Genomic DNA, 27,498 nt, shown 5'->3' on the forward strand with positions numbered 1-27,498 from the left:
CCTGACGCGCTGCTGGGCAATTGAATTTGTCACGGATTTTAAGTTCGTTCCAATGACGATGTTTTCCTTATTCAACAACGCAAGTTTTTCATCATCGAACTTTTAGTTTATGCAAAATCAAAGGAAGGAAAATTTTTCTGGAAACTTTCCACGGAATCGATGAATAAATCATTTTTATAGCCAGGGATATAAATTAATTTTTATAGCCGGACAATTATAGGAAATATTGTTGAAAAATAACAATTTTCCATGATATCTGATTGAATCGTCCAAATACGAAATTTACCCTCACTTTGATGAATTTTCATCCAAAATTTCTTTCCTTTTGTAAGTGATTAGCTGATGATTTTGCAACAGAGCCAAAAGTGAGTAAATGACGATCGATTTCAACAAACAAGCAGAAAAAAGTGTTCTAAATCAATGTTTCAAAAGCAATTTGACGTTTTAGTTTCTGATCGAAAAACCGACTGTTCGAACGTCTTTCCTCTGGCCTATAAAAGCGCAGACGTCCCTTTAAGCTCTGCTCTTTAAAAGGAGTTTGAACAGTCGTGTGTGAAGTTGAATAAAAAGCTTTTTTAAAAATGTTTTAAAGTGTACCTCGGCTGTTAGCACGGCATCCGGGGCTGTCAGTGGTTGTTGCTTCAATCACGAGAGTTTATCGAGAAGATATTTCTCCTCAGTTTAATGAAATCCGTGTCCGGGACGAGGATCAATGTTTTAAACTTATTTATCTTCTCCAGTGCTCTCGTATTTTCGATGAATATCTTCACTTCTTCATTTACAGGTTTAGTTGGTGTAGCAGCGCGTCTTGTTCTCCCTCGTTCTTAAAAATAAACTTACAACTTTATCGCGTTGTCTCGTTGCAGATAAAATCACATTCGTAAGACGTTAAGTATATATTTGGATAAGCGTGAGTCAAAAAATATCGTTCGCGCAGAGTCCGTTGGAATCTCCTCGTAGTTCGTTCCTCTGTTTTCCAGGAGGCGAGAAGACAAGAGAAGAGAGCGTGCCCGCACGTTTGTTCAAACCTCTCGTCTTCGACAGCAATAAACAACAGATTTTATTCGATTTATTTATTTAAACATTATCGACGATACTGTCCGTTTGGAAGTGTCCATTAAACGCTCGTTCGTAAAACGCATCACGCGCAAGTATCGAAACTCGATATTTTCTTAACTTTCGTCGCAGCTTCCGAGAGTTTATAGCTGACGAGAGTTCGTTGAGTACACCGCAAGCTCTCCCACGACCCAGAACCTTCCTCTCTCGGTCTCGCTCTCTCTCTCTTTATCACGCTACGTTCGCCGTGCGGGCTCTCTTTCTCCGTTGGATTACGCAGTGGATGGAGCGAGGAATCGTCCCGGAAGCTGGTATTACGCTGACCACGATGACGATCCTACACATACGGCTGATCTGTGTTACAATATGTGCATAAACATATGCGTATATGCGTTATAGGCATACGCATATGTGTGTGTAGACGGTACTTTAACTCTCTGCGAACGTAACGTCGTTAATAAACGTCGAACGAGCCTTGTACGCGCAAGTGGGACGTTTAACGAGCATAATTTGCACCGATATCCTGACGATGTTACAACTTTTCCACACGTACTAGAAACTCAATTAAAGTCGAATGGGGAGAGCGAGCTTTTTCTTTGATTTCGTTGAATCTAAGAGCGAAGGATCCTCTTGCTTGTGTGCGGAGGTTGTTGCCTCGTATTCGAGTGAATTTGTCTACCGGAAGGCTGTTCGCGGTGGCGAACTGTTCCAAACGGCGGTAAACTCGTTCGAATGAGCGCACCAAGGAAAAGATCTGAGTGAGAATAAAGGTGAAGATAATTCCGTACGAGTTTGGTGGTTATTTCGGGAAGAAAATGAAATAAAATGACCGAACAGATTAGGAGGTGCGATGTGGCTCGTTCTTAAAAAAGAACGCTTCGGATAGTTTTTCTTATTTTGTTTGTTTGTTTGTTTTTATTTGAACGGTAGTTAGTTAGTTGGTTGGTTTTTTGTATCTTTTATGAAAACGAACGAACGAACAATCTCGTGCGATGTAGGCCGGCTAACCGTTCAGGCCGCACTGAGGTCGGCCGAGCCGCGACGAGTAAGGGTGAACCAGCAGCCAGCGGCACCAGCAAAGCTCGCTTCGCTGTGCTCCGTGCGGCTCAATCTCCCCCTCCCCTTCTCTGCTCCCTCTCTCGCGTTCGGCTTCTCTCTTTCTCCATTTTTCATCTCTTTTTCCCACCCTCTGGTGCTCTCGCTCGGCTGTAAACCTCTTTCTCGCTCTTCCGCCCGCTGCGACTCGTGCTCCCTCCTTTTCTACCTCGCACCCCTTCGTTATCCCATCTTCCATCGGTTCGTCTCACTTCTTCTTAACGCTATCTTCCATAGTTCCTTCTCTCATTATTTCTCGCATTATTTTTCTTCCTCTCCTTGCCTCTCGTGCTTCGCTCTTTCTCCTCCTTTTTGTACTCTCCTTCGCCATCCTCCGCGCGCTCTCCTTTGCATCGCTCTTTCTTCCCTCAGCCTCGTTCCTACTCTCGCTCGCTCCCCCCGCTCTTTTTTCATCTGGCGTGCAAGCCCCAGCCTCCGCTCTCTCGCTCCCTGGCTTCGCTACGTGATCTCTCCATCCCTTTTCGTCTTCCTCACTCCTTCGTTATCTCATCTTGCATCGTTCTCTCGTTACGGGATCTTCTCCAAAGTACCGTGCCTACGTTCGTGGGGCTCCTGCTCTCCTTCTCTCTCTCTCTCGCTTTTGTCCGGCGTAAGAATCTTCCCTTCACCTTCGGGTAGTCCGGGATCACCCTCGACGCTTCTTCCTCCCCGCACCCTCCGCTTTTTTCTCCGTGCGTTCATATCCGTCTTTCTCTCTCTCTCTCTCTCTCTACTTTCTTTCCGCCTCCTCCCTCATTACCTCCCTCTTTCTAAATTCGCTCTCCCTGTCGTTGCCTCCCCCTTACTCTTCCAATCTCTCGCAGTTTTCCTGTATTTTTTTCTTCCATCGTCTTGCGGCAAGTCGCGTCTCATCCTCTCTCTCTCTCTGCTTTTGCAAAAGCTCTCGCACGATTTTCTCTCCCTGCTCGCTTCTCACAGCCCAATCCTTCAATCTTCCTCGCACCGTCCCTCTTCGGCCGTTCTCTTCAACCACAATTTTGCCCGCCCCTCTCTCGCTGCTCGTGTCGGCCAATGGCTCGCCAGCATCTTTTTATATTTCGTTCGCTGCCTCAAGACCCCTGCATCTCGCTCTTATTATTTTTCATTTTACCGTCTTTTCTTCGGTTTTCTCTCCTCCCCGGCTCTTTCTGCTCTCTCGAAACGAGAGAGAGAGAGAGAGAGAGCGAGACGAAGCGAGGGGGAAAGATCTCCACTTTTCCAAGCTATATGACGCAGAAAACCCCTCGTAACAACTCTTCCAATCTCCGTGAATTTTATGTCCCTTTTCCACTCTCATTTCTTTCTCTATACACTTCTCTCCCTTGCTCTCGTTCTGCTCTCGCTCTTGTGCCGCGCACGTCCAAATCACAACTTCCTTTCTCACTTTTGCTTCTTTGTTTTCTTCACCTTCGCCCCCTCGCCTTCGTCCACTTCGATGCTTATTATTCTTACGATTATATCGTCGCGTTTCTCCTCTTTCACTCGATCCTCACCGCAACGAGGTTTCATTCTTCACACCGCTTTTCTCCTTCCGCACAAATTACCGAGCCCATACTATTTTCAGGCTTTTTCCTCCTTTTCTTTCCTCGCCCTGCGACGCCACTCGAGATTGTACTCTGTTTAGCGCGAGTTACTTCGATACTACATCGATAAATAATCGTCTCGCTCGCAACATTCGATTCTTCATCCGGCTGAGACGTGAGCAGGAACGTGAAAAGTCATAACTTTTATTCCCTCGATAAAAAACTCAATTTCCACTGTCTCAACGAGCTTCATTTGCCTGGCCACTCGGCGTTGAACGATGCGAGTGTGAGTAAAACTGCGTCACGATAAAGTTAACGAACTCGATGAAAGACGTTGAGTATTCCGGGAGAAATATCGTTTCGTACTGGACCAGCAACGCTTCATTGCGGAATAGGCTCATTCTTGCGATTTTAATGGCTAAAAAGGGGAGAAAAAAGAATCTTCTGCCTGCCTTCTTGAGAGAGGCAACTTTCGCATTTGTAGAGAGTTTTAGACGCCTAATGACCTCGTCCTATTTACGAAAACTCCATCGCTTTTTTCTTTGTTCTATATACGAACATTTATACTTTTAAACAAGAATCAAGAGTATCTTGCTGGGAATAGTGCGAGTCCCACAGGATCGTGAATAAATTTTCATATGGAACCGTCTTCGAGGATAGACGAATGGAGGGCTGAGAGGTTCGTCTCGCTACGACGTTATTAAAATTACGGAAATTCCTGCACGAGGCATCGTTTTCCAAGAGCGTGGGATTCTCGGGACGAGACAACGGTGAGCTTCGCCTTCGATCGACTGAAAATATCTACAGGTCGTCTCAAATTCGAGTCTCTCGATTCCCCGACCGTTTGCTGCGCAAGTTTGAACTTACATTCGCAATTCCGCAAAATCAGATTCGCGCTCGCCACGATATTGGAGACTGAGGAAACCTGCAACGAGTACGGACTTCGTTCAGAGCTGCCAAAAGTGCTCAGGGTCACCGCTCCTCGATTTCTAGCTCGGCTCCCTCAGAAACGATACTTTCTGATAAACTCTCTGATAAAATGAGCAGAGATCGAAAAAAATGATTTGTTTTAAGTCGACGGGATCTCGATAAAAATCATTTTCGTCGCGACTTCTTTTCATCTGAAGCTCGAGTTTTGCTGTGCATTAAGAAATAATCGTTCCCCTTGAATGCTTTCGCTGGTAAGTGAAGATACACGCCCGCAGCGAGGAACCGCCAAGCCCTACAAACGTACTCAATCGCCTGCTTCCATTTCGCAACGATACAAGTTCTCAAGTAGAGTTTGTAAAACTACGAGATCGTAATGTGTGGAGGTGCGAGAGTGTGTGTATCCCGGCCTCATCCTCCGTCTCACCGAGCGATGTCATATCCGAGCTGTAGCAAAATTATATACGCGGTGTCCAAAAAAATATCATTCAAACGTTCTCGATGTTCAGGCTCCAATACTCGGAGGATAAAAGTTCCTTTTTATCTTTCTTTCCGATTCAGGACCGCTGAGATATATCGATGGAAATGCGGTGGCCAAGGCCCACCGGGGACCGAAGCGGCTCAGAGGATTGGGCCCGAAATCCATCGATTTATCTCGTTAGCGATCGAGGCAACGGAGATCAACGTGGGACGGGAGTTTTTGGTAAAGAGAGAGAGAGACATTGGTAAAAACGCGATTTCGAAGCCACCCGTTGTGTGTGCTCGCGCACACAAGAGCCGGCAAACTATTCGGAAAGCAAAAGGAGCCCAATATACGTCGAGAGAGTTTGGACGTACGAGTTACGGAAACTTGGGATATCCCTCAACTATAGATGTACGGAGGGCGCTTTTATGTGTCCACATCTAATGAGTCTTCCGGCCACTTACTCGGAAATGACGAAAGACCAGCAAAAACGTGATTAATTCATTGATCGAGGGCGAGAGCTTTCGCTGCATGGGATCGAATGATCAATAAAGTGCGACGTCACCATTAGCAATGAATACGCACGTTCGCTAAAAATGCATGAAACCATTGAAATCATTTGTTTGTATGAATTATTGAATGTTGAAGCGTTTCGAGTCGTTCACTATTTTCAATAACTTCGATGAAAACTCCGTCGTTCACGGGGATAATTAAACGGTTATATTTAGCGTGAAATTCACTGTTAAATTTGCCGCACACATTCGACTGCCGAGACAAGTTAACGAAAAATATTAATTCCAGTAGCGCACTGTTAAATTTTCAATATTTTGCCGAATTTTCACTTTTATTGGAGTAAATATTGCAGATTGTGAAATTTACGGTACGTTTACTAAAATTTACAAAACGTTTAGTGAATTTTACGGTGCGTCACGGTTAAACGTCTTTGCCCTAACGTCGGTATCGATCACTCGTTTCCGAATTTCGTAGCGCACTGAAACGGTGATTTACACCGCGTAAACACTCGTACGGAAATTTGGACTTATTTCAAATTTCAAATATTTTCAATAATCTCATTTGGATATTAGTTTATGTGTTGATTGATTTATTAATTTGTTCGTTCGTCCGCATTGGCTGGATCATTCCTTTATGGAATTCCTCACTGAAAAGTGTCAATGAGATCTCTTAAAAAATCGACGAAATCAGACTTTGTTGTTTGGGAAAAAAATAAAAAAATTTTCGACATATTTTTCGATATCATTTTACCTCAAGAAGTCTTTCAACTCTTCAGTAAACACGCGATTTACTCAATCGATTGTCTTATCGTCGTATAATGTACAACCAGGAACCTTATGAAACCGAAACAATGAAAGATTTCACAAATAAAATAAGAATTACGAAACAGCGTCAACAGAAGCGAGATTCCGTGGTGAACGAGTGCGCTTTACACCAGTAGTAAGATTAGTCCGCCGAGTTTCATTGGTCGGATAAGCCGTTTGATTGACTGATACCAACATCCAAATACGATTTTGATAAAAATTCATCTTCCCCTGCATATAATGAAGTGATCTCGCTATGATTCGAATAGTGCTCCGTGGATTTGGGAATAATTCGAATCGCACAGTCTGACAGTCATTGATCGAGATGAACGCGACGGGTGAGTACGTCCTCGTGCTTAAAAACCGCATTTTTTAGAAAAGATTTTGAATAAAAAAAGCGATTCCCGGAATGAATTTTCGTTTTTTTCACAATCTTAAATACACAACCGTCGATCCGATCCCATCGAACGATGCGTGTCGATAAATCTTTTTAAAAAACCTTGCAAACACTCGATAATTCGAAAGGTATTCGAAAATATAAACGAAAGCCTCGGAATTGACGATCGGCCTGTGAACAACGCACTAGAAAAACCGTAAATTTCTATGGCCCCGTCACAACTCTCAATCGAGCATGTCCCATCACGGGTGGGGATCAAATGTTGGAATGACTAAAATTTCGAACAGCTAAAATCTCGAGTTTATAAACTTCGAATGATAATATGGAGACAGATAGATTCGACTAGAGCTTTGAATGCCGAAAATAAATAAAGCAGAAAATGCAAGGTTCGAAGCACGTTTACATCGAAAATAGAATGTAACAATCGCCCATAGGACGATGACTAAAATATCGATTTTTCGAAAATTCGACTATCACTCTTTCGATTCATAAATTACTACAGTCAGCGATACTGTAAAAATTCACAATTTTGAAAATATAATAACGAAAGACCAAATATTACTGAGGTTGAATTACTGAAACACCAAAAAGTCGAACGGTCAAAATAGCGAAACGCTAGAAAGCCGATCGATCAAAATAAAGAAAAGCAGCGGAGCTCCAAATACACGCGTCTCACTCACTCACTTATTCAGACCGGTGATCTCCAATTTTAAACATCGCCATTTTGACTTTCGTCTTTTCGAGCTATCGCTATTCCGCATATCTAAGTTTTATAGGCTCGAAAAATTAACTTTCGATTTTTTTCTATTCTGGTCTGTCTGTAAAACAATTATTGTCCATTTTGAATTCGAAAATATGAACTTTTGACATTCGGATGGTCTGTTAAAATTGCATTCGAAATGAAAACTATTGAAATATATATTTTCTGGTAAATACGAATTCGAAGAAGGAATTTTTGATTAAACACGCAATCTGCTGAATAGTCGATCGGGAATAAGAATTTCGAATTACTTATTTTTCTTCAGACTGATATCACAATTTTTAAAATTTCGAAATATCGACCGTTCTACAATTCAGTTATTCGACATATTGAACCCATCACCCCCCATCACTCGATAATATATTAACGAGAAAGGTTCGACAATAAAATCTTAACGTTAAATCTTGAAATTGGCCTACATACGCACGGTTGGTTACCTACAGAAACGACAATGAAGTACCTGGGAGTTATCCTCGCGCTGGCCTTGGTTGCTGGCCAAGTTCTCGCCTTTAGGATCAATGAAAATGATAGCCAGCTGCAACGTAAGTCCAACCCATCGATATAGATGTTATCAGAAAATCCAGGTAACCCACAAAACATCGGGTATTTATCATCAGATAAATACGAGGGTATTACTGTGTTTCGCAAATTCCTCGGGTACAGGCTCTTCCAAAACTTGTCGTCGAACAGTGAAAAACAATGGGATCGAGAATTCGAAAAAGCGAGATACGGTTTAGACGATTTTTTCGTTCCTACACTGTGGATAAGCCATTGAATGAGAAAAAGCGAGTTTTCTTGGCAATTTGACAATTTCCGTTCTTCTACACCTTTATCGAGGATCCGGCGACCTCTACGAAGCTTCGTGAGCTCCGATTGCAAGTTTCGGAAGTGCCGATAAACCGAGGAACGAAACAAGGACGACATTTATATTGAACATCGTTTTCTCATATTTTTTCAAAGATGTTCGACACAAGCGCAGTCTGAACGACAAATTCTATAACTTTCTTGAAAGTTTCAAAGACGTACTGCGCGAGGGTAATGCAACTCTTGGATTGCCACCTATGGACCCATACGTCAACGAAGAACTGGATTTAGTCATCAACGAGACGATTGCTCAGTGAGTAAACAAAGGCATTTTTAGGCAGATACGTTTTTTTCTCTTTTAATTTTTAATTATTCGCTGTTGTGCTACATAACAATAAATAATTTGTTGTTATTATTATTTTTGTCTATTTTTTGTTTGGGTTTTTTATCGTCGAATCATTGTCGAAGGTCTACCGGCTTGTATTTCTTTAAAAAATTATTATTAACATTATTCAAGATTCACTTTACTGCGATTTCAATTCTCTATTGATTTCGCCTCGAGCTGCCAGTCATTAAAAAAATGTATTTTATCGTCGCATCTTTGGCTTCGTATTCTTAAAATTCTTGTTATCTAATCAAACGACCGAAACAGGGGAACAGTTCAATTGAGAAACGTGAATGCGGTAGGATTGGCTGGTTACAACATCGATGACGCTGAAGTTGCATTATTTCCACCTTCGGTTACGGTCGGACTTACGTGGCCTCAACTTTTTCTTGAAACTGATTACACTTTCAAAGTACTTTTTGCAAACAAATACGATGCTTTTGGCAACGGTCATTTGGTGTGAGTATAATTTAATTCGATACGCGTAACACGTTCATTCGTAGATTCATTTTCACAAAAGCATTTCGACAATTGCCCTGCTGAAGAAGTTTCCGAACGTTTCCAAGTTTGAGTGCATTACGAAAACTTGTTTTCCTGGAAAATGAGAGTTTATGTAAACATTTGATGCATACAGATTGACAGTGAGTAATTTAATGTTCCACACCATCGTGAAATTCAATCTGTCCGGAGGTTTTCGAGTCAAGAGTATGGAGACGAAAATTTCTCTCGGCGGACTCAAGGTAAGGAATTCCGGATAAACTTTGAAATTTTTCGTAGTTCGTTCAAAAATCGAACGATTAGCGAGCGAGGAAGTTTGGACTTGTTTCGAAAAATTAATAATTTCGATATTGCATTTTTCATCCTTGAAAAATGTTGTTTACTTAAATTCGTAAAAAATTGCTTATTTTCAATGGAATGTCTACGTTCGGACTCACTGTAATCTATTTTTTTTTTTATTCAAACAGCTTCATGTAACCGGACTATTCGAGGACCCACAAATCTCGGACATGCTCGGCGTTGCTTTATCTGACGTAGCTCCAGAGATGGTACAAATTTATCAGGCCAACATAACTGCTATTGTTAACGAAAAAGCAACAGCGCTCATAGATAGCAAATTTGAAGGAAAAAGCTTCGAAGATATCATCCACATGTTCGATTGATTCTCGTGATGTAAACGTTACAGAATAATAAACGATTTTATATAAAAAATCCGAAAAAACGTGATCAGTATCGTGTGGATTTTTATGCAGTGCACATTGTTAATAAAAAAAAAAACGATTTAAACGTCACACTGTTTATGTTGAAAGTCGAATACGAGCTTTTCCATCCTTTCCTTTCCGAATATTTTTAGGTTTAATTTTTCATCGATTTTGCGATACTATTTGAGAGTGATGCCTGTCATTTTTTGGAGGTCTGAATCCTAGTCAACAGCCTTGCTCTCAGTTTTGATATTATTAAATATTCAAAAAAGAAGTCCAACTGAGCAACTGAAGAAACTCGTTCGAGCTTGGCTCCGAAATTTCCTGGTGCTGCCATCTACACTGCACACAGTGAATTCCCAGTATCTACAAACACGTGAGATAAAGTAAATATCTGTTAAATGCTGTGCATTAAAATATGACGAATGGGAAATTTTTTAGAAGAATATTGAGGCATCGCTGCAAAGGTAAGCAATGGATTTGGGTGGCTGCGATGTCGAGCTGTTTCGAGTACCGTCCAAACTTTATCGATACCTCACTGGTGCCTTCACAAGTTCTCTAATCCATTATTTTGCTGCTCGAATGAATATAGTAACTGTTCGAACCTGTGAAAATAGTTCCCTCCATTTTTTTGCAGCTTCTGGTGCGACGCGAAGCAGAAAATATTGATTTTTTGCAGGAATAACAGTTCCAGTTTGAAGGGACAAGGATTCATTCGCGGCGCAATGAATATTTCAGGGAAATATTGATCTTTATTCCATCATTCGAATAAAGGATACACAAATTTTGATCCTTCGCAAATATTTCTCTGTAAACTTTGTTATAGCAATTTCTTCACTTTACCGTCCTGACAAATCCGATCGAACTAACTAAGCAGTAATTCTTCAATACGGTTCTTCAAGAGATGCCAAATTCCATTGCCTAGGTTCCCAACGTTTTTATTCTATTTATACATATTTCCAGGTTCTATTAAAAGCTTCCAGCGAATCTTACTCATCCGGAATATTCTCTAAGCCCTGTAGAGAAAAAATATGTATAGGACACAATGAATTATCAAGATACAATAATCCGTAGGCACTTTTTTAGTCAAGATATAATTTCTTGACCAAATATCGATGATTAACTTTCACTTTCATTGGTTAAAGTCCCAAGGACAAATTCTATTTCAATTTTACTAGATTCGCAACAAGGGAAAATCTAATTTCACATCTTCTGATGCCTGTAATTAGTTTGGTGAGTCAAATACTCTGAATTCGAGTTGCAAATGGTACACACATGGCCAGATTCTTTGTGTAAAGGTTTTGTTTATATTTGCACTGTGACAGTTTTACTGAAGAGACACTGAATTTGCAAATCTGAGATAAAATTCATATTTAGAAGAAAGTAAGGTGGATAAAATGAGATAAAAACATATTGTATGACGAGTTATAGCAGAAAGAGAGGCGTATAAATAATTGTGACCCATTGAGAGCACGATTCAAGTTGGTCTTATGAAATACGTACTCTAACTTTCCAAGGTGCACCATCAATTCTGGTATCCCTCATAAACATAAGTCGATCCCATCTACGCATTTGATCACGTCGAAACGGCTGCGATGGATGATTTTATTAAGAAATATTTCGAAAAAACATTGTGTCAGATCAATCGAGAAAACGAAGATTATGTAAAACAAAGAGGTTATAAACTCACATTATCGAAAACTGCCTTATTAAAATGCCACGCAGCTAATTGCGGCAAGTACAAACAACTTGTAATAATAGTCGCTGTTGGAAGGAGTTCCCACCACATTTTCGATGGCTAATTTTTTCTTGAGTTTTCAACACAACGATTGATCAAAATAATCTGAAAACTGGATTCGTGTGATACGCGAACGAGCCTTCGCCTGCTCCAGCCCTAGGCCCTTGCAGAACCTCCGCGAGAAACGAATTGACAACGTACAGTCTGCTCAAAAAAGTCACCGATTCCACCAAAACAATGTCTGCTCACAAAGTTTTCATCGTTCAACATTGAATTGTCTTTCCACAATTAATCACAAGTAGAGTGTAATTCTATGAATTCTGAGACAATTTTCTAGGATAGGCTCTCTACGTACTGTAATTAATGATAATCATTTCATTACTCTGTGCCTTTTTTGTTTGACTGTACATTCATGAGCGTTGGGCAACAGATGGCGCTGCAAACGATTTCTATAAATTCAAGAACATGCGCATAGCGTAAAAATGATAATTATCCTGACTAAACAAATTATTGAGTCTAAACTCATTTGGAATACAATTGTTTGAAGTAGATCCAGCAATATTTAGGAAATGTAAAATTGCACATGCACTATGGAAAGTTCATTTCTATGGGAAGATGGGGAAATTTATCCGTCACATTTTGTATTATTTTCAACAAAATCCGAGTAAAAAACTCAAATGTTACGGTTGTTACATCTTTTATTCACAAATCATAGATAAATAACGAAAAATTTTTCAATCGGCATTCTTTAATGGAACAGAATTTTATCGTTCGAAAAATCAAGTCTGATATAATATCAGGTATAAATAACTTTTGTAATGGATAGTATACTTCGGGGAACATTCAATTTCGACAGCGTAAAACGCGGGAAAGTATTTTTCCTTTGTTTTCGAAAAACATGTGTACAAATGTTCGACATTGTGATAATCATGGCGCACATAAAAAAAGCGCGAGTAATCGAACTTTTGCCGACGAGTCTCGTATGTTATTGAATAGTTTTGTAAATTATATTTCCCGTAGTGATCGAGCGAGTAAGCGCGGTGCTACTGTGTACCAATGTTTTCTTGGCGTAGAAATGAAAAATAATCGGCCGAAAGCCGAAATCCAGCGCTAGACGAGATATTTAGGGGGTAATGAAACGAAGTTGAGAGTTACTGAGGAGTCGTACGATACCGTGTGATCCCGTCAACTGTAGCGAATACGAGGTAGAGGGGATTTGTGAGTCGATTCGATCAGAGCAGTGTATGTATACACTCTGCTCTCGGGACACGTCGCATGCTTACACAATTTTTAATCGAATCGAAACGATCGTAAATCGTTTATTGCGAATCAATAACCCTATAAAAATTCGATCCTTCGATTGACTTAGCAGAAAATATTATCGTTTTCCGAAAATCACTGGCCCGTTTTTACCACTAACCATCTGATATATTATTATATGTCTGTAACCAATGCAAATTTTATTTTTATATATTTTCAGCTTAAGATTGCGGCCTCCAACGGTAAAAAAAATCCGAAATTTCACGAAAATGCGTTTATATGAATCGGTGGAGATTGTTTTATTATTCAGGATTTTATTCAAAAACATTATTTCGCATGATTAAGCGTATTTCGAATTAGGAAAATCCTCAGTATTCGTAAGCAAATATTCACATATAAATGATACTTAACAACTTTAAAAACTATCAATATAGAAGCATTGGTTTTCAATTAATCATGTAAGGTCAATCGAGTTCATCGTAAATTATTGGTTATAAATTATTCGTCGCAGGATTTCAATCAGACTGAAAAGTGACGAATAATATATTTTTAATCACAAAAACGAACCTTTTCTGGAGGAAATTAGGCAGCAGGGAGCGATTACATAATGATACGGTCCTGAATATAATCCGATGCAAAGTATACGCACGCTGTTGAATTCCCGTATTCTCGAACGCGCAAATCGCGAATAACATGCAGTGAACGACATATATGTGGCGTCCTGTCGGCACTGTCGGCGAGCGCGGAGCCCGGCGGGGGGAGGGGGAATCGGCATACACAGGGGTCAGTCGGGGAGCAATACGGCCTTGCGCGCGTTGTATAGGCAGCAGCGCCGTAAGTAAAGCAAGGAGCCAACAGTCTGGGGACGTGGTAAAAAGTCGTCCATTTTGTAAAAGCTCACGATCCCGGCAAGTCGACGCCGGTGGTGGTTCAGAGTGTATATTTCTCATTCACTGCGAGTTCGTGCGTCGGTAGCTTGAGACCGTTAACAGTTTGTTCCACCGAGTATATAAAACGCCCCGCAGTGGCTGTCTGTTCGCGGCGTCGGACTAAATTTCATTGTTGACGTTTTTTAATCGCTATTTGAAGGGAAATAATATTAAAGAAAATAGAAAGAACACGAGGGAGTCTAAATTTTAATAACGCGAGTGATTAATTCAAGAGTATATTTCGAAAAATAATTCTTTCTCGCTGAATCTTAGGAAACTCCGTAGCCGGCTTGTCGCGAATTCGTTTTTTCCTTATATTGTTGTCCAAGACAGTATCAAGATTTTCAAAATGGCGGATCTTCAGGGAACCCCTGTTTCCCAGGACGCCCTGTCCGTGGGACAATTGGAACTAGGAAATAATCCTAATGCCCTTGCCCTTCGTAGGCCTTTCGATCCTGTGGCTCATGATCTTGATGCGACTTTCCGTCTCACGCGATTTGCTGATCTTAAAGGATGAGGGTGTAAAGTCCCCCAGGAGGTTCTTGGGAAACTCCTGGAGGGACTACAGGCTGATGACGGTAACGCTCAGGATCATGAACATGCCCACTTCATGCATATGGCTATACCGCGAATTGGTGAGTTATTTGTTTATTTCTCAATTTTATTCTGTCAATACCGGCATAATGCTTTTATCCACGTTTGTCCTTGAAATTTTGTTGAATCGAGCTATATTTTGGACCGGATCACTAATAACGAATGCCGGCATTTTTCTAATGCACCGGGCACCTTATTTCTCGTTACACGTTCTTGACAATATGGCCGTCACGGCGAGTTTCGCCTCCCGCCTTATTTTTTTGTCGGCACAAGACGACAGTGCAGTGGCTCTCAATACTTTACTTCGAACTTTTGAGCTGTTTACTTTTTAGCATGTAACCTTGCATATTTGCCGAAGGAAGAACTCTCAAAATGGCACAAAACAGAAATTAAAAATACTTTCGACCCAATTTTTTTTCACAATTTTTTTGAGTACACGGAAAAATGGAATTTCTTATGTTGCTGTTGAAATATTTTTAACAAACTTGGAAAACTTCAAATTAAATCTACTGAACGAGTGTTACCAACAACGCTATGGAGTTCCAGTAATAATCAAACTTTTACAAACTCATTTTGACCATTTGATGGTTGAATACTTCGAAGAAACAAAATTCTTACATAATTATCGTATTGTTTCTAATCAAATTTTGTATTTTAACATTTCTTAGGCATTGGCATGGATTCTTCTGTAACTCCGTTGAGGCACGGCGGTTTGAGCTTGGTTCAAACAACTGATTTCTTTTATCCGCTGGTTGACGATCCTTACATGATGGGTGAGAAAACGACAAAAATGAATTCATTACCACTTTTTTTGGTAACCGAAAAGCAAGAAATTTGCTGGATTACAAAAAAGTTGAGCTCAGTTTTCAGACACTTGAACATCCAAACTTTTTTGTGTATCCAAGTTATTCAAATTTTTAAATTAGAGGCCATTCTGATTCAACGAAATTCGAATTTGTGTTAAAATAACCCCACTGATATTTGAATAAGCAGAGAAATAGACAATTCATAATCATATGCTCAATACGAATCATAATGCTCTAAAAAAAATGGTTTGAAAATGAGTTCAACTTTGACGAGTCGATGGAAAAATATTCCTAAACGATGGAGCTAATGATAATCGAGAAGCCAAATGCACAAACGTCGCAACAACGGATCCGAGATATTTTATTTCCAGGTAAAATTGCTTGTGCCAATGTGATAAGCGATTTGTACGCGATGGGAGTGACGGAGTGCGACAATATGCTTATGTTACTCGGTGTAAGTACTAAAATGACGGAGAAAGAACGCGACGTAGTGGTGCCGTTGATAATGAGAGGTTTCAAAGACTCAGCTCTCGAGGCGGGAACAACGGTTACTGGTGGTCAAACTGTTGTTAATCCATGGTGCACCATAGGCGGCGTTGCCTCGACGGTTTGTCAGCCGAACGAATACATTGTGTGGGTATTTTTTTCATTAACAACAATCAGAATCGTATTTTCCGGATCACGAAACCTAAAACTCAGAATTTCCAATTATTTTTCAATCGAGTGAAAATTTTAATAAATTTTCTATTTTCATCGCGTATCGTAGGATTTTTTTCTATTTCAAAAGTTTGATATTCCGTTTATTTCCAGACCAGATAATGCAGTCGTCGGTGACGTCCTCGTTCTGACTAAACCGCTCGGAACCCAAGTTGCCGTAAACGCACACCAATGGCTGGACCAACCGGATCGCTGGAACAGAATCAAACTCGTAGTGAGCGAAGACGACGTGAGAAAAGCTTATCAACGTGCGATGGACAGCATGGCTAGACTCAACAGAATAGGTATTAAAACGAATGATTAAATTTAAAAAAAAAAGTAAAGAAAATAAAATAACTAAATTCATTTCGAATGTCCTCCGCAGCGGCTCGTCTCATGCACAAATATAACGCTCACGGCGCCACCGATGTCACTGGCTTCGGTTTATTGGGTCACGCACAAAATCTCGCAAAACATCAGAAAAATGAAGTTTCATTCGTCATTCACAATCTACCGGTTATCGCTAAAATGGCTGCAGTAGCCAAAGCTTGTGGTAATATGTTCCAACTGCTGCAGGGTCATTCGGCAGAAACCAGTGGAGGCCTTTTGATATGCTTGCCAAGAGAACAGGTACATGGGAATCGAAATTTTGATTAATCGTCGAATAATCATTAATTTCATCGAAATTGAAAGGATGAAAAAATTTGCAATCTCAAAGAATCTCCAAACTGTTTTTCTTCCTCAAAACCAATGAAAGTTCTCAAATTTGTGAAATGATCGTTTCTTTTTTTGAAAGGCCGCGGCGTACTGCAAAGACATTGAGAAACAAGAAGGTTATCAGGCTTGGATAATCGGTATCGTGGAGAAGGGTAATCGAACAGCGAGAATAATCGACAAGCCTCGAGTGATTGAAGTACCAGCGAAGGAGAAGGACGGTGAACTTTGGTAAAGATCAAAAGAAAAAATAAACAATCAAAGAAAAACGTGACCGTACCAGTTTCTGTGTACGAGCAATTTGGTCACCACGTGAGAACCATTCTCGGATGCTCCTAACGATTATCTATTCGTGGCAAAAAAAACGAAGGAACGAGAGGAAGGGAGCAAAAAGCACACAAATCGCTGGAACAACGAAATATTCTCACTAACCAGCTGTAACAATCATTGCAATAAGTGACGAACAAATCCAGCAGCCTTGTTTGGATTTCTTACCCGCAGTGGCTCTAAAAAAAGCTTTTGCATAAAAAAAAATTGGGTTCTTGGCCGAATTTCATATTTTTTTCCGTTTTTTCTTGAACTTCAAATCTTTGTTGAGATCATTTTGACACATCTATTTTCGAGAGTTTTTATGCGAGATTCTTGCGAAATTGAAATTGCAATTACGAAACAACCATTCGGAGGAAAATTTACTTGACTTATCAATCATCGAATCGTCGTTTTGATAATTACACGAGAAACAATAAATACTTTACTTTTTTCTTTTAAATCTCGAGAACTAAAAATTATCAGACTGGTTCTGCAAAAAAAAACAAAAGGAAGGAGGAAAATATTTATTTTTATGATCTTTTCACGGTTGCGATTGAGTCCAGAAGTTTTATCATCGGCCACAGCAGTTATAAATAATTTGGAGATTTAAGGTAGCGCTAAAGTTAACGTAAGTAACAAAAGAAAATTGAAAACAGTAAAAATGGCTCCTAATAGTTGATGAAGGTCTTCGCGCATGCAAATCATCAAAAGTGCTGCTGCGTCTAACTGAGCATTAATAAACAAAAGAGCGGAGAAAAAGAATTGTGAAGTTTTGAAAATGAGAACAAAATAAAGGGACAAAAATGGCATTTTGTCTGTCTATTTTAGAATCGCGTTTCAATTCTTTGTCCCGTATATTGTTGGATGATGTTTAATTCGCCGTTCGTGTGAGCTTGTCAAGATCGCTGATTGATTTTCATAAAGGAAAACAACAATGAACGATAAAACTCAAAAATAATGTGCGTTAAACGGAATTGACACGAGGGCTCAACGTATCAATTAATCACCAATTTTAATTTTTATACCCAAGTACGAAGGCCTGCGAATTATGACGATATTAAGCGGAGTTTCACTTTTAGAACGACAAAAAAAAGGGAAAGAGAAAAAAAAGAATAAATCAAACTGATAACACAGGAGTTTGAACTTGTTGAGGACAAGCTCAAACTCAGAAATGTATTACTTTTTCATATAAATAAAAGTGCTACTTTGTCAATAAAAAAGAGAAAAAAACTAAGAATAAACGGTCCAAGCGCAGTCTTATTTATTTTTCATCATCTGTTATCCAGCCTTAATCGACGTTACCCCTTTTCATCCCTCAACTCGTGCAAGGAGGAAGGCTCCTTCGACTTCCTTTTCTTCTCTTCCCCATAAATATGGATAATTTCGATCGCTTTGCTTGCGAGAATCGCACTGTTTACTCTCATCGTACTTCTAATAAATTTTTCTTGTTTTTCTGGCGACCCCGTTCACACTTTCTCGCCTGTTTCTCCGTAAGAGAACTCTACACTCGTAACTCCAAAGAATAATTCACATTTTTTCATTGAAATTGAAGTGGAAATATCGTTTTTAATCATTGTTATGAAAAACTATGAATTCGTGTGAGAAAATTGAATATTTCATGAGTAAGGAACCGTAAAAAAAATGTATTTCCATGAAACTTGAAAAGCTTCTAAAAGGCTTTTTATGTACACGAGTCTCGGCGACGGAGTATCGCACAAAGCGGAGCGTCCCCGTCACGACAGATTTTAACGAAGTTGCATCACGCACGTGCTGCATAAAATGAGTACTCGCGCGTTGCTCATAATCGCTCATGCGTGTTATATCTATATATAAAGACATAGTATAGAGATAGGTAGAGTGGTAGACGAGTGAACTTTTGGGCTATGCCGATAGGCGGTTCGGCGTCGAATTGCGTCCCCGAGGCTAATCAAGGGTCGAAGTACAGAAGTGCGCACGTACGAATCTGTTTTTTTTGTCTTCGTTCTCTCATTTTCTTTTTATTTCTTTTTTTTCAGTCGACGCGGACACATGTGTGTTTAGGTTCATAGTTGATTCGAACGCGATGACAAGAACGAGCACAGGCGTAGTCGAAGATCACGCTGGTCTGGGACATCGTGCGATATTCTCGTGCACGCAGTGGATTATCTTCCTCGGTGGAAAACAGTGCGGACAACTGTTCCAAAGCCAATAGAGAGCTGAAAATTTCACGGGAAACGCTACGAACGACTCGCGCACAATTAATATTGCTCGTTATTAGAGTGACAGTCAAAGAGAACGGAGGTACTACGAAAAAACTAGTAACAAATGGTCAAGGTATCCACGTGCTTGGCCAAGGCCGCGGCCTTCAGGGCCGTCATCCTCGGCGCACCGGCTTCCGGCAAGGGCACCGTTTCTTCAAGGATCGTTCAACTATTCGGAGTTACTCATATTTCGAGTGGCGACAAACTTCGTTATCACGTTGTTAACGAGACCGGTACGTTCGAGTTATGTCATAACTGCGTTAAAATAACAGAAGTTTGCATTATCCGTGATAAAATATTGATCCTTGTTTCGCACCCTACCTTTGGGCGATTTCCGACTCTCCCATTGGACGAGATGAGGCGATTTTTTGTAAGACTCGAATCTCGTCCTTCACACGGCGAAGGGATTATGTAAAACATAATTTTTTTTTCATTAATTATGTAATTGTGTTTATTCATCGGTATACATAGTTTTATTTTTATATATACATCGTTCATTATAAGTAGGAATTTATGTTTGGCGTGTTCATCGAATGCAGAACTTGGCAAAGAAGTGAAGAAGTACTTGGAGGAAGGCAGATACGTACCGGACGAAACGATGATATCGCTTATCGGGAAAGAAATTGAGAACGTGGGCGATTGCAGTTGGCTACTCGACGGTAAGTTCGAATTTGTACATTTTTTCTCTCATTCGTACAACAAAATACATGTTTTTTTAAATTTTCAGACAAATAAAAGATTTCAAGGCTTTTTGAAGTAGCTCGTGTTTGAAGAGACCCTTTCGCTTTATTGAAAAACTATTCTAGTCGTTGCCGCTATTCACTCGAAACATAATCCGTGTAAGAGATACCTTCGCGGAAGTTTTACAATCGCAAAGTTTTTTGCGTCATCTTAAAGATGTGCGATCGTACTGGCTGATTCAAATCCAAAGTTCGGATACAGAATGTTTCAGAAGTTAGACACTTTCTTGGTACTGAAGCGTCGACCGACTTTTTGACCTTGTTGGAAAACAAATGATTCTCAATTCCGAAAATTTTTCATTCATTTTGCGTATGACTTTATCGAATTCAGACATTGTGATGACTTTTTATGTTTCGATTGCGATGATAAACAATGAATTTTTTTTTTTTATTCGGATCCCAATGAATAATGAGGAATGTCCCTTGATCCAGGATTCCCAAGGACTGTGGCACAAGCTGAAAAACTCCAAGAAAGCCATCCGGTGAACTTGGTTCTCAATCTTATTGTTCCCCACTCGATCATACTCGATCGAGTTAAGAACAGATGGGTCCATTTACCTAGCGGTAGAGTATACAACATTGGATTCAATGATCCCAAGGAACCAGTAAGTATTATCGAATCTTATTCGTTTTGTAGTTAACAGATTTATAGTGAGTGATAAAATTCAAAGGGAAAATTTATAATAGCAAAAGTTTGAACTAATTTTTCTGGGATTCTCGTAGGGTAAGGATGACGTGACGGGTGAACCGTTATCACAGCGACCGGACGACAAACTGGAAGTCGTGAAGAAGCGATTACAGGATTATGCAACGAAAACCGAACCAGTTATAAGTTACTATCGTAAAATAGGCTTACTGAAGGAATTTCGTGGCAACACAACCGCAGAAATGTGGCCGCACATTAAAGAATGCTTGGAGCGATTTGTGCAAGAAAATATTTAGATAATACGATATTTGGGACACGTTGGGAGAATCAAGTTATGTGAAAATATCAGAAACATCAAGTCTTTTAGATTGATATTTTTACGTTTTTATTCTATTAACCAAGCATTTGGTCATCAACCATCGCGATGGTTAGTTATGAAATAATACAACGTGTCTTTAATTTTATAACATTCGTTGTTGAATGAAACCGAGTTTTTCTAAATCAATTTTTTTTCAAATGATCGAATAGCACAAACAATATTTGCGTTTTTGATATTTTTCTGACACCCCGTTATAAAACTATAAGTTAGAAATACATCTGAAAAAGTATATTTTTGAAAACCACCGAAAATGTAATTCAATTGCGACAAAAATATCGCGTATTGTTAAAACATTTTTTTCACTTCTCAGCTGTGAAGAACCCTTGAAAAATGCCAGAATGGCACCTGAAGAGATAACAGTGCAAAAAATGTGTAAATAGAAACAAAAAGCGAACGAAAAATTGTATCAAATCATCGAAATGATAACCAGAGTCGATAATGTTTTATAGATCGCCCCCGGTGACTGGGGACTTTGCAACGCTGTTGAATGTCGTAGATAGAGATGAAATTTTCTAGAAATATTGAGAGTTTAATTTTTGTATAATTAAAAATGTAGAATTATGAAAATGAACGAGGATATTGAAAGAAAAAAGTAAAAAAAAGTTATGATAATTTGAGAGAAAAGAGAATGGTATAATTGTAGGAAAACGAATAAAAAATTAGTATTTTTGTTACGATTCATCTTTCATTTTATTCTCGACGTATCAGTTATTCCCACAAATCAGGTATAGCGAACGTTGATCCGAGAGACTAAATCACAGTTGTGCCCACTGTGCACTTGTTACACATCGCGCACAATATTTCGCTCAACATTTTATTCTTTTTATTCTTCTATTACATGTAAATATGTGAATGGTATGTATGTGTTTTGTTCGACGAGTGTGGAGCGATGGACGAGAACAATAACAACTTTATGACGGATGAATTTTCGATAATAAATAAATAACTTACAGAATCTATATTCGCGATTTAAGTTTCGATTGAATTTTTTTCTACTATTTATTAACTACGAGTGCGTACCGTTGGGTGCGTCTGAGACACACGAAATATCCACGATCAGCTCTTTGTTGTTGTTTTCCTTGAAATTTAACAATTTTTCTTCGTTCATAATAGTATTTATAGTACAGGATGAAGAATTTAAGACACCGTGTTGCAAATCTAATTTACAACAAGATTTTTCCTTCGCTTTTTTTTCCTGTCTTTTATTTTTCTTCGCATTATTGAGGTAAATGTATGTGAGACCGAGAAAAAAGCACAGGACGAAGATAAATATGGATTGATAACTATTGGAGCGTCCGAAAATCGAGTCGCGATCTACGCGAGACTCAAAGAGCACCCGTAACAATAAAATAAATTGAGATCAACGAAAGAAGGTTGACTTTAAGAGGCGAGAATGAGACATTAGAAAAAAATATTTCATCGTACACGGCATGGATTTTTGCGACTTATTTTTCAACATTACGATCTCCTTAGCCGTTAATGTAATCAAAATCATTAAATTTTGAGATCATTTGAATAAAACAGTGGGTATATGGACGTGGGTGTTCATGAAAATACGATGGATAACAATAATTTGAAGTTTAACGATAGTCTTTTCAAGATTTGGCTGTTAATTCTAGCTCGAGAAAAAGAAAATACCATCGAGCATTTGCACCACATGACGTTTTGAAAGAAATCTTTCCATAGAGACAACAAAGTGCCACTTTCACTCTTATCAATTAAATATAAACAGAATTATAACTAATCTCGCGCAAATCGTGTTCCTTTTTACCAATTATCAAATTCGTATTTTTTTCTTATACATATATATTTTATATATGTATATATAAAATAAATAGATTCAAGGCCAGCAGGGAGTCGAAGGGCTCCTGTTTTCCCGTTTTTATCTCAATCTTTTTCTCCTAATCAGTTCCGCGGACGGTCTAATCGGTCCTTAAGTACAAGAGCTAACCTCTCGCGATTTTTTGAAACCTTTTTTTGGTTCACAAACAGCTCATATGAGCTCAAATTCTTCGCACTCGTAATGAGCCTCATCCTCGAGCGTATCGTGTGCCGATGTCGATGTCGACGATGTGAGCATTCCCTCGCTCACCTCGCATCCTCGCCGTATGTCGTCACCGCTTCCCTCGCAAAATAGGAACATTGGATAATCCACCTTCTGATTCAGAGGCACCAAAAACTGCGAGAAACGTTCACATTCGTTAAAACTTTTTCCTTGCATCAGGCTCCATATATTCCTAAATTTATTCGAATTGGACATTATTTCTTACCTTAAAATATTTTTCTATATGAACAAACAATCTCTTTCTAATGGATGAATAAATTTCATTACGATTTCACAATCTTTTTGAATTTTTCTTCTTGTTTGGTGATCTTTACTTTGAATTTAAAAAACGTATGAAAATTTGTCGATGGTTGTAATAAAAAAAAGCGTGTACGGCCTCGTACTCACAGGTTCGACTTTTTTAACGAAGCTTTCGAATTTTTCCTTGTCATGAAGATAGAATCCGACGCAACAGCTCGGATCCATTTTCGAAAGCAACATTTTTCTCGGAGACGCACAGTGGAAGGTTTCCAACGAAAAATTGTGTTTCCAAACGTCCACGGCTTCTTGGCAGTAATGAGGATCGAGATGAATCAATTTATCCTCTTGATAGCCAATGAAGTAAAGGGAATGACGAGGTCGGCCACCGATCACCCCGATGCAAGCGTTCAGCTCCAGGAGCGAGGTGAGACAAGGCGCGTAGTTGGGATTCAATTTATCAGCGCCTAATCTCAATGGTACCAAAAGTACGAGCGATCGCCAACCACCGTTGAGAGTTTCACAGGCACTTTTCACATCATCGAGATAAACTAAAAATAGTAAAAATAAAAAAGTTAATAATTGGCATTTTTTTTAAATCCACTCTCTTTTCAGCTATTTTGAAGAAAAAAAAAAACATTCGCTTAAATACCAAGAAAGGTTCGTATTGAAGGAATTCGTAAACATACTTTTAAAGTTTAAAATTCAGGGATTTTCGTCAGAGAAATGGTTAAGCAGGCAAACAATAATTATCACCGCGGTGCGAAGACAAACAAAGAAAGAAGCTAAAATCATCGTGCCTCGAACGAAAACATGATTTTGCATGCGTTCGTTCAAAACCTTATAACGTTACTCGTAATCTTGAGGTGGTATTTACAAAATCTTGGTATCAGTTCTGAAAAGTCTCTTGAATATCGTGACTAAAATGAAATTCTTTGAATTATCTTGATGATGGTGACCGAACTCTGTATATTGTTTGGACGCATAAACCGTCGTTTAACATTAATATTCACCTGCACAATCTTGAGCAACGTACACAGCTAAATTATCGAATTCGCTCCGTGTCGTCGCCGCATTTTTCACAGCTTGACTTAATAAATGTGCGACGGATGCGGGCCCGTACCAGTCACCGGCACGTTTACCCGTCAATGCACCAAGGGAGACGAGACTATGAATCGAGAGAGGCGAATGCGGGGTCGGCTGGTCACCGAACCACTTTATTATCATTCGGTGAAGACTTTCCTCCTTTTTAAATTGATCGGACGTTTCGATGTGTTGGTCCGGCCTCCATCGCCAACCTACAAGAATATTAGTCATTCCAATGTTGTATAATCGGTACGTTATGCAAGGAATACTTAGAGACGTTCGTAGTTCAATAAAATAAGAGCGTACAATTTCGTCAATCGAATTTTGTGTTCATTTTTGAATTTAAAGCATTTATAAATAGTTTAATAGAAGAAATTTGAAAGCATCGGATCGACCAGTTGCAGAGAAAACGATTAGAGAAATGAGAAGTAAAATAGATGTTCATTGATCTTAATTGATAATTGAGAAAAGCTTTTATTAATCGTTTGATTAGAATATACGAGTCACCTGATAAAAAAAAATCCCTCGTGTTTATGTACACGAAAAATAGAAATAAACTTGCTGATCTTAAAAACAGGAGTTTGGAAATCCAATCGAATCAATTGCTTTTTCAATGAGCGATTTTATAGTATCCACAAACTTACCACGACCAAGGAAATGACAAACTAACGCTTGCGCTAGCATCATTTGACCACTCCGTAGCATGCAACCCCAACCGCAATCAGATGTAAAATTCGAACCAGTCAGGTTGGGGAATTCTCGTCTGTAGGTCAGCCAGAGTCGTGATTCGAAATCTCTCTTGAAACCCTCCATTCCCTCTTCCAAATTTGATGCATCATCTTTAAATGATTCATTTTCGGTCTCCTCGCTTGGATCTTCTGACTTCTTTTGGTATCGTGATCCAAGAAGCCAAACTGGAGATTCTTTTGAAAAGTTAGTCTTCATTTTCGAAGCCCATCCTACAAAAATACATTTACATTTGTAATTATTCAGCAATTTTTTATTCATTTTTAAAATTCAATTATTGTTTATTGATTTTAGAATAAATCTATGAATTTCTTGTTGATAACATTTTTATCATATTCATAATCCACTTGCAAAAGTTATTTAAGAGATAAAAAAAGAAACAAAGAATGATAAAACGATAAATTGATGCTCATTTTTGTGTTTGGGTTTTTTTGGCTTTCAGTCTTAAAATATTGTTAGGCATGTATTTTACATTTTCTTCTTTTTTTAACACAATCCAAAACTCCACTGGAAAAATGATTAAGTTGAAAGAATCCCTCACTTTTGATGAATTTTGGCCAGGGCCTTGTCGAGGGATTTTTCACTAAGAGAATAAAATTGCTCACACAAACCGTATTTAACATTGTTCCACATGGTGAGAAGTTTGGTCTTGACTTTGTTGTCGACTTCAGTAGCGACGACAGCATCATGAAGAGCTAATTCAGCATCTGTTTCAGGTAAAGATTCTGGCAGGGCTGAAACGTGTTCTGGAGGAATTAAGCCAGAAAACCAGCCCATGCTAGTAGCGCTAAGGCCACCTGTGCGAAACAGCCATGAAGCAATAGAATATATAGCACGACATGAAATTTTCAAAGAATTTTTGATCTTTCGTTTCAACTACTAATTCACAACTTGCCTGGAAAATAAATATGCACAAAACCATGATCCATTTTTACAGTTTGTTATTTCAGTGTACGCAGTGACTCAATTTGTGTTTAAGAAACTGAGTGATTCCATCAATACATAATTTCAAAGTGTTTTTTTTTGAGACTATCAATAACATCGATGATGAGACGTGCTGCTCTCATTAGATAACGTCTTCACTTCACGAAATAATAACAACAACAATAATAATAAGTGCGAACGTATTTAAATATAGATCGAAATGTCACGAACTGTCAGATGCGAGCCAAAGTGAATGTGACAGAATTCATAAATTATGACAAAGCTCGACAAATCGGGCCCAGATACTAAGAGATATTTTCAGTGAAAATTTCGGTTGTCACGATCCATTCAAGGACGAAAAATATGAAATTTCGTAAATCTAACCACGGAGTTTTTCACTGTTCTTTTTTCTCATACTTACCTAACCTCTCGCGCGGTGGTTGCACCTGACCATTCATACCCCAACGAAACTTCACTAATTCACGATAAAAATGCACATACGACGTTTTTTTAATAAAAATTTTTCTTCGGTATAAAAAGTAATATCGATAAAAACTGAAAAAATAGTAAAAAAATAAATAAATACAAGGTTTAGTTTCAGTAGCTTATTCACACAGTCGTGCACGAAACGTTACGCGATTTCGAAATACTTTGCATGTTTATATTTTGACGAACTTTACATTTTTGTTGTTTGTCGAATGTGATAACTCATGGATTTAAAAACCTATAGTTCTTTGTTTTATTCGTTATTCTTATTTTGTCAAACGGAAAAAACGCGTCATACATCCATGTCTCGAACGCTCGACGCATACGCGCATACGCGACACTCCGAGGCGCGTCTTTATAGCTGACAGTGCAACATGACACATATACAGCTGAGTGAAGGGAAAATGCAGTTACATTACAGACCCAGCCAAATGGAGGCAGCACAGGTTGAAAGGAATTCAGAAGATAGCCTTACGCACTATATCTAAACCAAAGTTCAAAATTCATAGCAGAATCAATATCTCTTTCGATGACTTTCCTATCTTTTTTTGTTTGCTAGAGTAAAATAATCTAATTTCTCTAAATTTACGAGAAATCGTAAATGAATTGAAGTCGTGAGAAGTTATGCGAGAGCAAATGATGACCAGCGAAAAGAGGCAGTAAAAATTGTTCGCTATATGTAAGAAATTAATTACATGTTAAGAAATTCTGAAAAGTCCTGAAAAGGACTGTAGATTTGCGAAAGAGACCACGTTAGAAAATTTTGGAGTCCTGAAAAGGACTAGATTCGCGAAAGAGAGTACGTTAGAAAATCCTGAAAAGGACTGTAAATTTTGGTGAAGTCCTGAAAAGGACTGTAGATTTCGGTGTAGTCCTGAAAAGGACTTTAGTTTCGATGAAATCCTGAAAAGGACTATAGACTTCGGTGTAGTCCTAAAAAGGACTTTAGACTTAGATGAAATCCTGAAAAGGACTGT

The 27,498-nt window shown here is 38.9% G+C and overlaps 5 protein-coding genes and 2 long non-coding RNA genes across 10 annotated transcripts in view; 4 read left to right on the forward strand and 3 right to left on the reverse strand.

Moving 5' to 3' along the window:
* Positions 1-13,797, reverse strand: part of LOC122416189 (acetylcholinesterase-like) — a 75,933-nt gene extending 62,136 nt beyond the window's left edge. Inside the window, exon 1 of one of the 3 annotated variants that reach the window (XM_043428920.1) lies at positions 13,491-13,797. The gene's annotated coding sequence lies outside the window, so the exon portion shown is untranslated. Of the gene's footprint in view, positions 1-597; positions 2,064-7,978; positions 8,010-13,490 lie in introns of those variants that run through there. The other 2 variants (XM_043428921.1, XM_043428919.1) reach the window with 2 other exon arrangements.
* Positions 6,439-10,015, forward strand: LOC122416194 (uncharacterized). The gene is made up of 6 exons (XM_043428932.1): positions 6,439-6,718; positions 7,981-8,079; positions 8,498-8,654; positions 8,994-9,185; positions 9,361-9,466; positions 9,692-10,015. The coding sequence occupies exons 1-6, from the start codon at positions 6,706-6,708 to the stop codon at positions 9,884-9,886; spliced, it is 762 nt and encodes a 253-aa protein (XP_043284867.1). The 5' UTR covers positions 6,439-6,705; the 3' UTR covers positions 9,887-10,015.
* Positions 13,798-13,871: 74 nt separating the features above from the next.
* On the forward strand, positions 13,872-18,225 carry Sps1 (inactive selenide, water dikinase). Of its 2 annotated transcripts, none has more exons than XM_043428930.1 (6): positions 13,872-14,487; positions 15,115-15,219; positions 15,624-15,885; positions 16,063-16,253; positions 16,334-16,578; positions 16,745-18,225. In XM_043428930.1, the coding sequence occupies exons 1-6, from the start codon at positions 14,202-14,204 to the stop codon at positions 16,895-16,897; spliced, it is 1,242 nt and encodes a 413-aa protein (XP_043284865.1). In that variant the 5' UTR covers positions 13,872-14,201; the 3' UTR covers positions 16,898-18,225. The 2 variants fall into 2 exon arrangements, with proteins under 2 accessions (XP_043284865.1, XP_043284866.1); XM_043428931.1 differs by lacking the exon at positions 13,872-14,487 and adding an exon at positions 14,760-14,991.
* On the reverse strand, positions 15,799-18,798 carry LOC122416196 (uncharacterized). The gene is made up of 3 exons (XR_006262081.1): positions 18,274-18,798; positions 16,065-16,161; positions 15,799-15,940 (listed from the first exon to the last, which is right to left on the reverse strand). It is a non-coding gene; the product is annotated as an uncharacterized lncRNA (long non-coding RNA).
* On the forward strand, positions 18,794-21,650 carry Ak3 (Adenylate kinase 3). Its single transcript, XM_043428933.1, has 5 exons — positions 18,794-18,910; positions 18,987-19,444; positions 19,751-19,870; positions 20,384-20,556; positions 20,675-21,650. The coding sequence occupies exons 2-5, from the start codon at positions 19,276-19,278 to the stop codon at positions 20,891-20,893; spliced, it is 681 nt and encodes a 226-aa protein (XP_043284868.1). The 5' UTR covers positions 18,794-18,910; positions 18,987-19,275; the 3' UTR covers positions 20,894-21,650.
* Atg4b (Autophagy-related 4b) lies at positions 21,642-26,866 on the reverse strand. Its single transcript, XM_043428929.1, has 7 exons — positions 26,716-26,866; positions 26,457-26,590; positions 25,723-25,908; positions 25,009-25,323; positions 24,292-24,576; positions 23,429-23,829; positions 21,642-23,155 (listed from the first exon to the last, which is right to left on the reverse strand). Exons 1-7 carry the CDS (start codon positions 26,745-26,747, stop codon positions 22,970-22,972), a joined length of 1,539 nt encoding a protein of 512 aa, XP_043284864.1. The 5' UTR covers positions 26,748-26,866; the 3' UTR covers positions 21,642-22,969.
* Positions 24,482-26,029, forward strand: LOC122416197 (uncharacterized). Its single transcript, XR_006262082.1, has 2 exons — positions 24,482-24,613; positions 25,828-26,029. It is a non-coding gene; the product is annotated as an uncharacterized lncRNA (long non-coding RNA).
* Positions 26,867-27,498: the final 632 nt, after the last annotated feature.

The sequence above is a fragment of the Venturia canescens genome, chromosome 9 (genome assembly GCF_019457755.1).
Source record: "Venturia canescens isolate UGA chromosome 9, ASM1945775v1, whole genome shotgun sequence".
Classification (NCBI taxonomy): Eukaryota; Metazoa; Arthropoda; class Insecta; order Hymenoptera; family Ichneumonidae; genus Venturia; species Venturia canescens.

What these genes read in the sequence shown, in the direction of transcription:
- LOC122416194 (XM_043428932.1), top strand. An exon ending in AAATGATAGCCAGCTGCAAC is followed by an intron (nt 8,080 to 8,497) that starts GTAAGTCCAACC and finishes ATTTTTTCAAAG; the next exon opens with ATGTTCGACACAAGCGCAGT. An exon ending in TTTCTCTCGGCGGACTCAAG is followed by an intron (nt 9,467 to 9,691) that starts GTAAGGAATTCC and finishes TTATTCAAACAG; the next exon opens with CTTCATGTAACCGGACTATT.
- Atg4b (XM_043428929.1), bottom strand. Translation starts at nt 26,747, where the DNA reads ATGAGTTATCACATTCGACAAACAACAAAAAT. An exon ending in ACCACCGCGCGAGAGGTTAG is followed by an intron (nt 25,909 to 26,456) that starts GTAAGTATGAGA and finishes TGTTTCGCACAG; the next exon opens with GTGGCCTTAGCGCTACTAGC. An exon ending in TTGTCATTTCCTTGGTCGTG is followed by an intron (nt 24,577 to 25,008) that starts GTAAGTTTGTGG and finishes ATATTCTTGTAG; the next exon opens with GTTGGCGATGGAGGCCGGAC.
- Sps1 (XM_043428931.1), top strand. Translation starts at nt 15,123, where the DNA reads ATGGATTCTTCTGTAACTCCGTTGAGGCACGGCGGTTTGAGCTTGGTT. An exon ending in TGACGATCCTTACATGATGG is followed by an intron (nt 15,220 to 15,623) that starts GTGAGAAAACGA and finishes TTTTATTTCCAG; the next exon opens with GTAAAATTGCTTGTGCCAAT. An exon ending in GGCTAGACTCAACAGAATAG is followed by an intron (nt 16,254 to 16,333) that starts GTATTAAAACGA and finishes TGTCCTCCGCAG; the next exon opens with CGGCTCGTCTCATGCACAAA.
- Ak3 (XM_043428933.1), top strand. Translation starts at nt 19,276, where the DNA reads ATGGTCAAGGTATCCACGTGCTTGGCCAAGGCCGCGGCCTTCAGGGCC. An exon ending in TTGCAGTTGGCTACTCGACG is followed by an intron (nt 19,871 to 20,383) that starts GTAAGTTCGAAT and finishes CCCTTGATCCAG; the next exon opens with GATTCCCAAGGACTGTGGCA. An exon ending in TCAATGATCCCAAGGAACCA is followed by an intron (nt 20,557 to 20,674) that starts GTAAGTATTATC and finishes GGATTCTCGTAG; the next exon opens with GGTAAGGATGACGTGACGGG.